This window comes from Symphalangus syndactylus, chromosome 4, assembly GCF_028878055.3.
Source record: "Symphalangus syndactylus isolate Jambi chromosome 4, NHGRI_mSymSyn1-v2.1_pri, whole genome shotgun sequence".
Lineage (NCBI taxonomy): Eukaryota > Metazoa > Chordata > Mammalia > Primates > Hylobatidae > Symphalangus > Symphalangus syndactylus.
Genome location: NC_072426.2, coordinates 100,692,845 through 100,707,535, shown reverse-complemented (window position 1 = coordinate 100,707,535; position 14,691 = coordinate 100,692,845). Strand labels below are relative to the sequence as shown.

At 42.3% G+C, this 14,691-nt stretch overlaps 1 protein-coding gene across 1 annotated transcript in view; it reads left to right on the top strand.

Moving 5' to 3' along the window:
* Positions 1-14,433, top strand: part of OIT3 (oncoprotein induced transcript 3) — a 38,742-nt gene extending 24,309 nt beyond the window's left edge. Inside the window, exons 7-9 of the mRNA XM_055275806.1 lie at positions 5,027-5,442; positions 11,338-11,437; positions 13,755-14,433. Of these exons, the coding sequence (XP_055131781.1) occupies positions 5,027-5,442; positions 11,338-11,437; positions 13,755-13,925 (687 nt within the window). The 3' untranslated portion in view covers positions 13,926-14,433. The remainder of the gene's footprint in view (positions 1-5,026; positions 5,443-11,337; positions 11,438-13,754) is intronic.
* Positions 14,434-14,691: the final 258 nt, after the last annotated feature.

The window sequence follows — 14,691 nt, the reverse complement described above, 5'->3', positions numbered from 1 at the left end:
GCAATTGCGAATGGGAGTTCATTTGTGATTTGGCTCTCGGCTTGACTGTTGTTTGTGTATAAGAATGCTGGCATTTTTGCACATTGATTTTGTATCCTGAGACTTTGCTGAAGTTGTTTATCAGCTTAAGAAGCTTTTGGGCTGAGATGATAGGGTTTTCTAGATATCGAATCATGTCATCTGCAAACAGGGATAGTTTGACTCCTCTCTTCCTATTTGAATGCCCTTTATTTCTTTCTCTTGCCTGATTGCTCTGGCCAGAACTTCCAACACTATGTTGAATAGGAGTGGTGAGACAGTGCATCTTTGTCTTGTGCTTGTTTTGAAGGGGAATGCTTCCAGCTTTTGCCCATTCAGTATGATGTTGGCTATGGGTTTGTCATATATGGCTCTTATTATTTTGAAGTATATTCCTTCAACACCTAGTTTATTGAGCATTCTTAACATGAAAGGATGCCAAAATTTATTGAAATCCTTTTCTGCATCTGTTGAGATAATCATATGGTTTTTGCCTTTAGTTTTATTTATGTGATGAATCACATTTATTGATTTGCATATGTTGAACCAATCTTGCATCCTGGGGATGAAGCCTACTTGATCGTGGTGAATAAGATTTTTGATGTGCTGCTGGATTCAGTTTGCCAGTATTTTGTTGAGGATTTTTGCATCAATGTTCATCAAGGATATTGGCCTGAGGTTTCCTTTTTTTGTTGTGTCTCTGCCAGATTTTGGTTCAGGATGATGCTGGCCTCATAGAATGACTTAAGGAAGAGTCCCTCCCTTTCAATTTTTTGAAATAGTTTCAGTAGGAATGGTACCAGCTCTTCTTTGTACAGGGGGTAGAATTCAGCTGTGAATCTGTCTGGTCCTGGGCTTTTTTTGGTTGTAGGCTATTACTGCCTCAATTTCAGAGCCTCATTATTGGTTTGTTCAGGGATTCACAGTCTTGGGAGGGTGTATGTGTCCAGGAATTTATCCATTTCTTCTAGGTTTCCTAGCTTATATGCATAGAGGCGTTTATAATATTCTCTGATGGTTGTTTGTATTTCTGTGGGGTCAGTGGTAATATCCCCCTTATCATTTCTGATTGTGTTTATTTGATTCTTCTCTCTTTTCTTCCTTATTAGTTTAGCTAGTGGTCTATCTATTTTATTAACTTTTTGGAAAAACCAGCTCCTAGATTTGTTGATCTTTTGAATGGTTTTTTTTGTCTCTGTCTCTTTCAGTTCACCTCTAATTTTGGTTATTTCTTGTCTTCTGCTAGCTTTGGGATTTGTTTGCTCTTGGTTCTCTAGTTCTTTTAGTTGTGATATCAGGTTACTAACTTGAAATCTTCCTAGCTTTTGATGTGGGCATTTAGTGCTATAAATTTCTTTCTTAACACTGCCTAAACTGTGCCCCTGAGATTCTGGTATGTTGTATCTTTGTTCTCATTAGTTTCAAAGAACTTCTTGATTTCTGCCTTAATTTCAGTATTTACCCAAAAGTCATTCAGAAGCAGGTTATTACATTTCCATGTAATTGTATGGTTTTGAGTGAATTTCTTAGTTTTGAGTTCTAATTTGATTGTGCTGTGGTCTGAGAGACTTATGGTTTCAGTTCTTTTGCATTTGCTGAGGATTGTTTTACTTCCAATTATGGATCAATTTTAGAGTAAGTATCATGTGGTGATGAGAAGAATGTATATTCTATTGTTTTGGGGTGGAGAGTTCTGTAGATAATTATCAAGTCCAGTTGATCCAGAGCTGAGTTCAGGTCCTAAATATCTTTGTTAATTTCTGTCTTGATGATCTAATATTGTCAGTGGGGTGTTAAAGTCTCCCACTATTATTGTATGGGAATCTAAGTCCTTCGAAGGCCTCTAAAAACTTCCTTTATAAATCTGGGTGCCCCTGTGTTGGGTGCATATATATTTACAATAGTTAGCTCTTCTTGTTGAATTGAACCCTTTATCATTATGTGACATTCTTCTTTGTCTTCTTTGATCTTTGCTAGTTTAAAGTCTGTTTTGTTGAAAGCTGGGATTGCAACTCTTGCTTTTTCCTGTTTTCCATTTGCTTGATAAGTTCTCCTCAATCCCTTTACTTTGAGCCTATGTGTGTCTTTGCATGTGAGATAGGTCTCTTGAAGACAGCATACCAATGGGTCTTGACTCTTCATCCAGTTTGCCACTCTGTGTCTTTTAATTGGGGCATTTAGCCCATTTACATTTAAGGTTAGTATTGTTATGTGTGGATTTGATCCTGTCATTGTGTACTTCAGTATATTTTTGTAGTGGCTGGTAGTGGTTTTACCTTTGCATATTTAGTGTTTCCTTCAGGAGCTCTAGTAAGGCAGGTGTGGTGGTAACAAATTCCCTCAGCATTTGCTTGTCTGAAAAGGATCTTATTTCTTCTTCACTTATGAAGCTTAGTTTGGCTGGATATGAAATTCTGGGTTGAAAATTCTTTTCTTTTCTTTCTTTCTTTCTTTTTTTTTTTTTTTAGACAGAGTCTTGCTCTGTCTCCCAGGCTGGAGTGCAGTGGCATGATCTCAGCACATGCAACCTCTGCCTCCCAGGTTCAAGCGATTCTCCTGCCTCAGCCTCCTGAGTAGTTGGGACTACAGGTGTGTGCCACCATACCTGGCTAATTTTTATATTTTTAGTAGAGATGGGGTTTTATCATGTTGGCCAGGCTGGTCTCGAACTCCTGACCTCAAGTGATCCACCTGCCTCAGCCTCCCAAAGTGCTGGGATTACAGGTGTGAGCCACTGCGCCTGGCCAGTTAAAATTCTTTTCTTTAAGAATGTTGAATATTGGCCCCCAGGCTCTCCTGGCCTGTAGGGTTTCTGCTGAAGGGTCCACTGTTAGTCTGATGGGCTTCCCTTGTAGGTGACTTAGCCTTTCTCTCTGGCTGCCCTTAACATGTTTTCTTTCATTTCAACTTTGGAGAATCTGAAGATTTTGTGTCTCAGGGATGATTTTCTTGTGGAGTATCTTACTAGGGTTCTCTGCATTTCCTGAATTTGAATGTTGGCCTGTCTAGCAAGGTGGGGAAGTGCTCGTGGATATCTTGAAATATGTTTTCCAAATTGGTTTTATTCTCCCAGCTCTTTCAGGTACCCCAATCAGTTGTATATTCAGTCCCTTTACATAATCCCATATTTCTCGGAGGTTTTGTTCATTCCTTTTTATTCCTTTTTCTCTATTCTTGTCTGCCTGTCTTATTTCAGAAAGACAGTCTTCAAGCTCTGAGATTCTTTCCTCTGCTTGATCAATTCTGCTTTTAATACTTGCAATTGCATTATGAAATTCTTGTATTGTGTTTTTTTAGCTCTATCAGGTTGGTTATGTTCTTCTCTATCTTGGCTATTTTCTTTGTCAGCTCCTACAATATTTCATCATGATTTTTAGCTTCCTTGCACTGAGTTAGAACATGCTCCTTTAGCTCAGCGAAGTTTGTTTTTATCCATATTCTGAGGTCTACTTCTGTTATTTCAGCCATGTCAGCTGCAGCCCCATTCCAAACCCTTGCTGGAGTGGTGATGTGGTCATTTGGAGGAGAGAGGGCACTCTAGCTTTTAGAGTTCTCTGTGTTCTTGCACTGATTCTTTCTCATCTTTGAGGGCTTATCTACCTTCAATCTTTGATGTTGCTGACCTTTGGATGGGGTTTTGGGGGTTTTGTTCTCCCACTTTTTTTTGAGACGGACTCTCGCTCTTGTCACCCAGGCTGGAGTGCAGTGGTGCAATCTCAGCTCACTGCAACCTTTGTCTCCTGCATTCAAGCAACTCTCCTGCCTCAGCCTCTTGAGTAGCTGGAATTACAGGCCCCTGCCGTGACACTTGGCTAATTTTTGTGTATTTTTTAGTAGAGACGGGGTTTCACCATGTTGGCCACTGGTCTCAACTCCTGACTTCAGGTGATCCATGTGACTTGGACTCCCAAAGTGCTAGGATTACAGGTGTGAGCCACTGTGCCTGGCCTTTTTCCCTCCCTTTTAACAGTCTGGCCACTTTTCTGCAGGGCTGCTGTGGTTTGCTTGGCATCTGCTTCAGTCCCTAGTCACCTCAGATTTTCCAGTACCTGGAGGTATCACCAGTGAAGGCTGTGAAACAGCTAAGATAGCAGCCTGCCCCTTCCTCTGAGGGCTCCATCCCTGCAGGGTACAGACCTGTTGCTAGCCTTAACATATCTGTAGATGGTGGTTGGAGACCCCAGTTGGGAGGTCTCACCCTGCCAGGAAGAAAAGGATCAGGGAACTGCTTAAAGAAGCAGTCTAGCCCTGCTTTCATAGAGCAACTGAACTGTGCTGAGGTACTATTTCCTTCACCACCCCCATCAGGTTGAGCTCTCCAAAGCCTGGAGGCTGAAACAGTTAAGTTGCTGAAACAGCAAAGATGGTGGCCTACCCCTTCCTCTGGGAGCTCCATCCCAGTGGGGTACAGACCTGTTGCTGACCTGAACACACCTATAGGAGATGGCTGGATACCCCATTTGGGAGATTCACTCAGCCAGGAGAAACAAGATCGAGGACCTGCTTAAAGAAGCAGTGTGGCCATGCTTTCCTAGAGTAGCTATGCTGTGCTGGGGTACTGCTTCCACTACCAGAGAGTTTGGACACAGGCTGGAATGGCTGAGTTGTCCAAACAATTGTCCAAACAGCCTCCCACTCCCGCTTGGCACTCCATCCCAGGTAGAAATCAAAACTCTGTCTGCCAGAGAATATGGGCAGAGCTGGTTGGAGGCCCCAGTTGGGAGGTTCCCCTCAGAGATAAGGAGCAGATCAGGGTCCCACTTAAAGAAGCAGTCTGGCTGTGTTTTGGTAGAGCTAAGACTCTTAACAGTCAGGATGGCTTGATAACAAGAGGAGGGCAGTGGGAAAAAAAAAAAAAACAACAACTTCATCCTTAGGCAACCAAATCTCTAATGTGTTTTGAGGTAGATAGAAGCTTGTAGAATGTTAAGGTGAGAGGAGAGGAAAAAAAAACTCTGTAGAAATAAACAGACAATCTCTTTCCTCTCCTCACCCTGGCCTGGCTCAGGTGGTGAATGACAAGATTGTGGCCAGCAACCTTGTGACAGGTCTACCCAAGCAGACCCCGGGGAGCAGCGGGGACTTCATTATCCGAACCAGCAAGCTGCTGATCCCGGTGACCTGCGAGTTTCCACGCCTGTACACCATTTCTGAAGGATACATTCCCAACCTTCGAAACTCCCCACTGGAAATCATGAGCCGAAATCATGGGATCTTCCCATTCACTCTGGAGATCTTCAAGGACAACGAGTTTGAAGAGCCTTACCGGGAAGCTCTGCCCACCCTCAAGCTTCGTGACTCCCTCTACTTTGGCATTGAGCCCCTGGTGCACGTGAGTGGCTTGGAAAGCTTGGTGGAGAGCTGCTTCGCCACCCCCACCTCCAAGATCGACGAGGTCCTGAAATACTACCTCATCCAGGATGGGTAATGCTGCTGCGGGAATGGTCTCGTCACCCCTAGTTCGCATCCAGCCTCTAAGTTCACAGCACATCCAGTCATTTACTAAAACTGCATGGCACCACTGTCAGCTCTTTATTAGTTCAGGAACCACTTACTGACATTTTGGAGGTAAAACTAGTGAGAGAAAGGAGAGTCAAAAATGGCTCCTAGGCTGGGCGCAGTGGTTCACGCCTGTAATCCCAGCACTTTGGGAGCCAAGGCGGGTGGATCACCTGAGGTCAGGAGTTCGAGACCAGCCTGGCCAACATGGTGAAAACCTGTATCTACTCAAAATACAAAAATTATCTAGGTGTGGTGGCAGGCACCTGTAATCCCAGCTACTCAAGAGGCTGAGGCAGGAGAATCGCTTGAACCCGGGAGGTGGAGGTTGCAGTGAGCCAAGATCCCACCATTGCCCTCCAGCCTGGGTGACAAGAGCGAAACTCCTAAAATCTCAAAAAACAAACAAACAAACAAGGCTCCAAGGGGTCTAGCCCAGGTGACTGACTAGATGCCATTAACCAAGATGAAAAGATATATATAGAAAAGCAGATTTGAAGTTAAAATACTGAATTTGGTCATTCAAAATGATATATTGAATAATTTAATTTTTTAGATACCTGCAGGATGCCTAGGACGAGAAATTCAGTGGGCATTCAGTGGAAATGCGTTATCAGTTAGACTCAGGAACACAGTCAGGGCTAGAACTGAAGGACAGGGAATCACCTGATTTAGAGATGAAACTGCAGGATTGAGTAACCTGCCTGGAGATGGCCGAGCACATGTGAAGGTGGAGGTGAGATCCCGTTCATATGGCTGAGAGTGCAGGGGACAAGAAGGCAGCAAACATAAATTCCTCTTTTAAGAAGTTTGGTAGTCAAAGACAGAGAAGAAATAGTTGGTAGATTTTAGAAGAAAGATATAGATATAGCAGTTTGGTTTTGCGCTTGGTTTTTTTCAGGAGTGGAGGGCAGTGCAGGGTCTTGCTCTGTCACCCAGGCTGGAGTGCAGTGGTGCAAACACCGCTCACTGCAGCCTTGATCCTCAGGTTCAAGTGATCTTCCTGTCTCAGCCTCCCAAGTAGCCAGGACCATATGTGCACGACCATGCCCAGCTAATTCTTTTTTTTCTAGAGACGAGGTCTCACTTTGTTGCTCAGGCTGGTCCTGAACTCCTGGGCTCAAGTGATCCTCCTGCCTTGGCCTCCCAAAATTCTGGGATTGTAGGTGTGAGACACCATGTTTGGCCCCTGCACTTGTTTTATACAAAAGAGAGTTCCATGGTATTTCCTAAGGATCCTTGGTGGGATCTGTAGGTGTCCTGAGGTACTGATGGAGACCTAGCCCTTTTCACAGCCATTGCCTACATTCCCAGGAAAATTACACTCAAACCCAAATTCATAGCAGTATCTCATGAGATTTTTCCTTATTCTCCGTGTCAGGTGGGACACAGTCTCAGGTAGGGTCAGGAACTGCAGCTTAACCAAAGGGAGAATGGTCCAGTACGAGCAGCTCAGCTCCCTCGGGGGCTTGCCCTCTGCCGGCTGGCCTGCAAGCTCTTGGACATTACTATGCTGCCTTTACTCCTCTTGTTTCTCACCAAAGCCAACCTTCACCTGCTGCTATCAATCTCTTGCACAGTGATATTTCATCCCTTGATATACATAGGATCAATGAGATGCTTTTTAACAAATAGCAATGCCCCAACCCTGTCCTCTCTATGCCATTCCTATTGTCTTAATTCCTACCTTCATTATCTTTCACCTGGACAGCAAAGCAGCCTCTTAACACAGCCTCCAAAACCTCACCTTTCATATCTCAGCTCCACAGAGCCCCTGGGTGATCCATTCAAACAGAAAATATGATCTTGTCACATCCCTGCTGAAGACCTTTTAATGGTTCTTTATTAGCTTTGGTCAGTAAATCTGCTTCTCAGAAGGTGTGCTTCCAGCCTCAGATTCTTGTAGCCTCCTTAAGCTCATTTTCATAATATGGAAAGTTTGTCATCCTGAGCTACTCTGGACGGCCCGAAGCAGAGGGCATCTGCAGATATGTGGATTTCTTGCCATGCTAAGGTGATTTCTAAAAAACTTTAACATGAAAAGAAGAAGCAACATTTTGTATTTATTTGTTCAGGGACTAGATTTACTTTTTTTGCAGTGATAGATTTTTGTTCCTTTTTACTTTTTTAAAAAAATAACTTTAGCAGAGTACTATTCACATACAATAAATAGACATATTTAAAGCATGTAGTTTGACAAGTTCTGATGTGTATACCCATGAAGCCATCACGATAATCAAGATAATGAACATTTTTCTCACCGTAAGTTTTCCCCTATCCCTTATATTTAGTTTTTGAAAAAATAAGAATATAATCATAACTCACTGAGAAAAACACGTAACCTACAATCTTAGTAGAGCTTGTGAAACATATTTATATATGTATTATTCAGTCTCTTGGTGAAGGACCATTTTATTTTATTTTATTTCATTTTTGAGACAGAGTCTCACTCTGTAGCTCAGGCTGGAGTGCAGTGGCACAATCTCAGCTCCCCTGCAACCTCTGCCTCCCAGGTTCAAGCAAGTCTCATGCCTCAGCCTCCCAAGTAGCTGAGACCACAGGCATATACCACCACACTCAACTAATTTTTGTACTTTTAGTAGAGACGGGGTTTCACTGTGTTGGCCAGGCTGATCTCGAACTCCTGACCTCAGGTGATCCACCTGCCTCGGCCTCCCAAAGTGCTGGGATTACAAACATGAGCCACCACGCCCAACCATATTTACTTTTATTTTAGACAGTTCTAAGAAGCTGCACTATTTATTTTGCCAGCCCTTAGCACATACAGAAGAGAAAAAATATATATGCTCTAGAAGAAAAAAGCATAGGCAAAAATGTGAAAACCACAGCAGTGTGGCCCTACTTTGTAAGCAGATAAATCATCCCGTCTGTGGTGCTGTACAAGAATGATGTGTGCAAGATCCTCCAGCTCTTGGCATGGCTCATGGGCCCTTACCCTCTGACCGCAGCCCCCTCCAGTTTCTGCTCCTGCCAAAGGGAATTATTGACAATTCCCAAAATGTCACTCCTGAACACCCTTCTGACTTTGCGCATGCTGTTTCCTCTGCCTGATATCTTCTTCCCCACCTTTTCTTCCTGTCTGATCCTTACTGGTTCTCCGAGATTCATGGAGGGTTTACTTTCTCCATGAAGGCTTTCCTGGCACTTTCACCATTTGAACTAAAAATCCTTCTTCCTTTTTCTTCTTCCTCAATTCCTAGCATATAGTAAGGGTCATTAAATATTTGCCAAGTAAATAATTGAATGAGTCTTTATAATAATCATAATTTGGGGCTAGTCCACAAACCTAAAATAAACATAACTCACTTTACTTATATTTATTAATTGTTTGATTATTCATTTCTTTGATTTTTCATTGTCCTCGGCTTAAATTTAAATTAAGTTGGTTCTCCCCTGATAATTGAACACATCTGATTCACTTCCCTCTAATTTTGGTTGGCGTATGCTCTGAGAATACAAAATAATTCAACACAAGCCTAAGCAAAATATAGCTAGAAAGTTAATCACCAGAAAAAGAAACATACTAAATTCCAAAATCAAGCATTGAACAAGTTTTTGATAAGCCACTAGTTTTGATTCCATTATACCACTGTTACTTTCTTTCAGTACATGAATTTGGTGCTCGGAACTAGCATTGTCTAGTCACAGCAAACCCCAAATCAAGAGCCAACATTTGTCCTGGTTTCTGTTCTGCAATGTGTTACCTTGTAATAACCCCTTCTGCTTCATTTTTTCTTTTAAAGAAAAATCACAGTTATTTTGAGATAAAGATAAATTGAAAATGCTCAGACATTTAGATTAAAAGTATTATTTTAATATCAAGCCTTACTATTATCTTAAGATACTGAACTATAAACTCCTTGATGTCAGAGACCATATTATTCATCTTTATGTCCTCTGCAGCAGCCAGCAGGGTGTCTTGCATAGATTAGGTATGCCATGGATATTTATTATAGAATATAATCAGAAGAGGGTATAAATGAATTTTACCTCAGGAAAATAAAAATAAGTAAATAAATACAAGAAATAACAGAAACCACATTATGTTTAGATCCCCTTCAGTTCAGTGGAATGTGGTGCTGGTAGGAACACTAGTCAAGATGCCTTATTTTAAAATAATTTTGTTGGATTTTTCAAGTGCACCAAAACAGCAGTTAGCAAGGAACTAGAAAGCAGTCTGGCTGGGCACTGTCATGGCTCATACCTGTAATCTCAGCACTTTGGGAGGCCGAGGCGGAAGGATCGCTTGAGTGGTCTTGAGTTCAAGACAAGCCTGGGCAACATAGTGAGATCCCATCTCTAAAAAAATGAAAAAATTAGCCGGGCATGGTGGCGCACACCTATAATCCCACTGAGGGGCTGAGGCAGGAGAATTGCTTGAGTTTAGGAGGTTGAAGCTGCAGTGAGCTGTGATTGTGCCACTGCACTCCAGCCTGGGCAACAGTGAGACCCTGTCTCAAAACAAAACAAAAAAAAGGAAGAAAAAAAAAGAAAAAGTGGTCTGTGCATGTGGAGCAAGTACCCAGTTTAATCGGCTTTAATATCTGACCTCCACTTTTTTCCTGGCCCAGAAGACAGGAACTATTAGGTACCCACTAAAAGGCAACTATGTCCAGAAAAAAAAAAAAAAGTTCCTCTAGAATCTAGAATGGGGAAAATAATATGAGGGTGATTCTTGGCCTTTAAGAAGTTTCATGAATATCCAAATCTTTGGCCTCAGCTGGTGCAAACATGGCTCACTGCAGCCTCTGCCTCCCGGGTTCAAGCGATTATCATTGTGCCTCAGCCTCCCGAGTAGCTGGGATTACAGAGGCATACCACCACACTTGGCTTTTTTTTGTTTTTTTTTAGAGACAAGGTCTTGCTATGTTGCCCAGGCTAATCTCGAACTCTGGGGCTCAAGCGATCCTGCCACTTCAGCTTCCCGAGTAGCTGGGACTACAGGCAGGCACCACAACGCCTGGCTAACTTTTTGTATTATTAATAGAGACGGGTTTTCACCATGTTGGCCAGGCTGGTCTCGAACTCCTGAGTTCAAGCAATCCTCCTGCCTCAGCCTCCCAGAGTGCTGGGATTACAGCCGTGAGCCACCTCGCCCAGCCAGGAGTGCTTCTTTTCCCCCAGCTAACCCTGAGGTGAACCTAGGTGTTTCACTTTAAGCAGTAGACCTGCGATTAAAACCCCAAAACCCTATCAAACTGCAATATAACATTAAATTTGGGAAAAGAGAAATTAAAACAATTTGGAGGTGCGTGACTTTTACCCAATAGAACCAGTTATTATCTAAGAAACTTGGATATTTATGTCACTTTGATGCATGCACTGCAGTTCCCTAACTTTTGTATCCCCTTCAGTAGTCAGTTGCTATTAGGTGTCCAATATATAGTTAATAAATTTTGTTAAAGAAAAGCCTTCTCAAATCAATACTAAGGTACATAGAGGCAGAATTCCTGCAATATATTGCAAATGGAAAGACAGCCTTACTAGCAAAAGGTATCTGAAATAAATGGTGTTGCTGTTGCCAACACTTAAATGCATTAACTTAACAGGAAGCCCTGGTGCCCAGTTTGTGGGTACAGTGAATGATAAATGGGACAGATGCTATTAGTGAATAAGGCTAGGTCTGAAGAGGCCTTCACAGGGAAAAATTTAATTTTTCTTTCATTCCCAAAAAGCTTGAATACAGTCCAGTCTCCTCCACCCCTTTGGCTCTCTCCTTGGGCCAAAATGTTGGGCTAGATTGTTTTTCCACCTCTGTTGAAACAATCAAGTCTTATGTGCTATCTGCCCTACTTTCAGCTGCGTTTCAGATGACTCAGTAAAGCAGTACACATCCCGGGATCACCTAGCAAAGCACTTCCAGGTCCCAGTCTTCAAGTTTGTGGGCAAAGACCACAAGGTGAGTTGAACATCTTTAATTTATAACCCCTGAACCTGAGCCTTTTTTCTTTTTTTTTTTTTTTTTTGGTGTCCCAATGTGTTGACATTCCAAGAGCCCACTGGTAGGATCTGCATGGGCTCAAGAGAAAAACAGAGAAACTGGCCATCGAGAAGCTTAACCCTTTCATGCATGTCACACCCGCCCTGCCTGCCAAAATAACTGTGCTGTTCCCCTCACACCACCTGCCAAATAACTGTGCTGTTCAAAGAAAATACTATAGGATCATAATTTAATTTAAAATCTTTGTGGGCAGCTATGGTTGAAAAGCCAGTGTGGTGATTGGTCAAATGGCAAGGGATATGGACAGGAAATACACGGAAAAGACAAATAGTGAAATGTTCACTGAAAATAGTACTTAAGTGCTGATGAAAACAATTATAAGACACCATTTTATACATATTAAATTTATGAAAATTATAAAATACAACACTTACAAGGTTATAGGGAGAAGTATACAGTGACAGTGTAAATTAGTACATTTTCTGGAACATTGTCTGATAATCTGTAATAATAATCATAAAATCATCATATTCTTTTATCTAAAATTCCAATTCTGACAGTTTCTTAAAAACAAAACAAAACAGAGGCAGGAGGATTGCCTGAGGCCAGGAGTTTGAGACCAGCCTGGGCAACATAGCAAGACCTCCACTCTACAAAAAATTTTAAAATTAGCTGGGCATAGTGGCACACACCTGTAGTCCTAGCTTACTTAGGCGGCTGAGGCAGGTCACTTGAGCCCAGGAGTTCAAGGTTACGGTGAGCTATGATCAGGCCACTGTACTCCAGCATGGGTGAGAGAGTGAGACCCTGTCTCTTAAAATCAAACAAAAATTTTAAGCCAAAACAGACAAGGTGTGTTGGAAGTGTTTGTAGAGCATTATTATAAGGGGGTAAAAGAAAAAGCCCCAAACAAACAGGGCTAAGGGCCACAGTATATCAATTTAATGCAATATTAAGAGTTATTAAAATGATAAATATTAAGAGTTATTAAAATGATAAATATGGGAAAAGCAGACATAAAAACTGTTGTCATAACAATTTACAGGCATATTAAATATATTACATTTAAAAAACATGTATACTCATGGATAGAGGTTATAAAGGGCTATATAGAAAAGGTTGTAGCGAGATAAGCTGGAAGATTTTTTATCGTTGTTGTTAGAGTGTAGTTGTTGAAACATTTAAACAAAAGGAAGTTGAAGAGGCCAACATTCTTTTCCACAGTGCTTGTAAGTATATGCGTGTCCATTCCAGCTATACCATGGTTACAGAACAACTGCTAACAATGATGGCTGATCCTGATCGCCCTCAATCAGGCAGGAAGCTCAGGCAGTTACCTACAGAAAGGCGCTTGCAGGCCGGGTGTGGTGGCTCACGCCTGTAATCCCAGCACTTTGGGAGGCTGAGGCAGGCGGATCACGAGGTCAGGAGATCGAGACCATCTTGGCTAACACGGTGAAACCCCATCTCTACTAAAAATACAAAAACGTAGCCGGGCGCGGTGGCGGGCGCCTATAGTCCCAGCTAGTTGGGAGGCTGAGGCAGGAGAATGGCGTGAACCCGGGAGGTGGAGCTTGCAGTGAGCCGAGACTGCGCCACTGCAGTCCAGCCTGGGTGACAGAGCGAGACTCCATCTCAAAAAAGAAAGAAAGAAAGAGAAAGAAAGAAAGAAAGAGAAAGAAAGAAAGAAAGAAAGAAAGAAAGAAAGAAAGAAAGAAAGAAAGAAAGAAAGAAAGAAAGAAAAAAGAAAGAAAAAGAAAGAAAGAAAGAGAGAAAGAAGAAAGAAAGAAAGAAAGAAAGAAAGAAAGAAAGAAAGAAAGAAAGAAAGAAAGAAAGAAAGAAAGAGAAAGAAAGAAAGAAAGGCACTTGCAGAAAACAATGGTTATCTGACAGCACAAGTGCATGGGAGCCAATGCTATCCCCAGACCTTGGTGTGAAGAAGGAAGATGCTCAAGTTAGTAGATGTTGCTTCACAAAGGTCTCTTCTGTTCCAGCTCCATGCAGGAGTTATGAATGTGGGTTTTTAAATTACCTATGTGACTTAAATGCAAACTTTGCCACATTTTTTATTAAATGTGTACATTTAGGCAAGTTCCTTAACCTCTCTGTTTCCTTATCTGTAAAATGGGGATGATAAACTCTACTTGTGGATGTCCTTGTTAAGATTACATGAGTTGATGTTTGGGAACATTTAGTATTGTGTCTGCCTCCTTGTAAGTGCCCCACAAGTGGCCGCAGTTATTGTTTTTATTAACAATCGTGATCATCTCTTCAGGAAGTGTTTCTGCACTGCCGGGTTCTTGTCTGTGGAGTGTTGGACGAGCGTTCTCGCTGTGCCCAGGGTTGCCACCGGCGAATGCGTCGTGGGGCAGGAGGAGAGGACTCAGCCGGTCTACAGAGCCAGACACTAACAGGCGGCCCGATCCGCATAGACTGGGAGGACTAGTTCGTAGCCACACCTCGAGTCCCTGCGTTGGGCGGCTCTGCTCTTTGGAGCTTCTCCCCCGACCGCCCTCTAAGAACATCCGCCAACACCGAGGTTCAGACTTCACACTGTGAGTTCAGACTCCCAGCACCAACTCACTCTGATTCTGGTCCATTCAGTGGGCACAGGTCACAGCACTGCTGAACAACGTGGCCTGGGTGGGGTTTCATCTTTCTAGGGTTGAAAACTAAACTGTCCACCCAGAAAGACACTCTCCCCATTTCCGTCATTTCTTTCCTACACTTAAATACCTCATGTACGATGCAATCGGACCATAAAAATCAGAAGCTGGGTATAATATTTCAAGTTAAAAACCCTAGAAAAATTAAACAGTTACTGAAATTATGACCTAAATACCCAGTGACTCTTTAAATATGTAAATAATAGTTATACCTTGAAATTTCCATTCAAATGCAGACTGTGGGGATTTGGAAGGGTATCAATTAAACAGTATATAATTTTAAAAGTAGTATTTGGTTTTTCTGTTGCATACTATTTTCTTTTTTTTCTTTTTGTCTCTTTTTTTTTTTTTTTTTTTGAGATGGAGTCTCGCCATGTCACCCAGACTGAAGTGCAGTGGTGCAATCTCAGCTCACTGTAACCTCTGCCTCCTGGGTTCAAGCAATTCTCCTGCCTCAGCCTTTTGAGTAGCTGGGACTACAGGCATGCACCACCACATCCAGCAAATTTTTGTGTTTTTAGTAGAGACAGGGTTTCTCCATGCTGG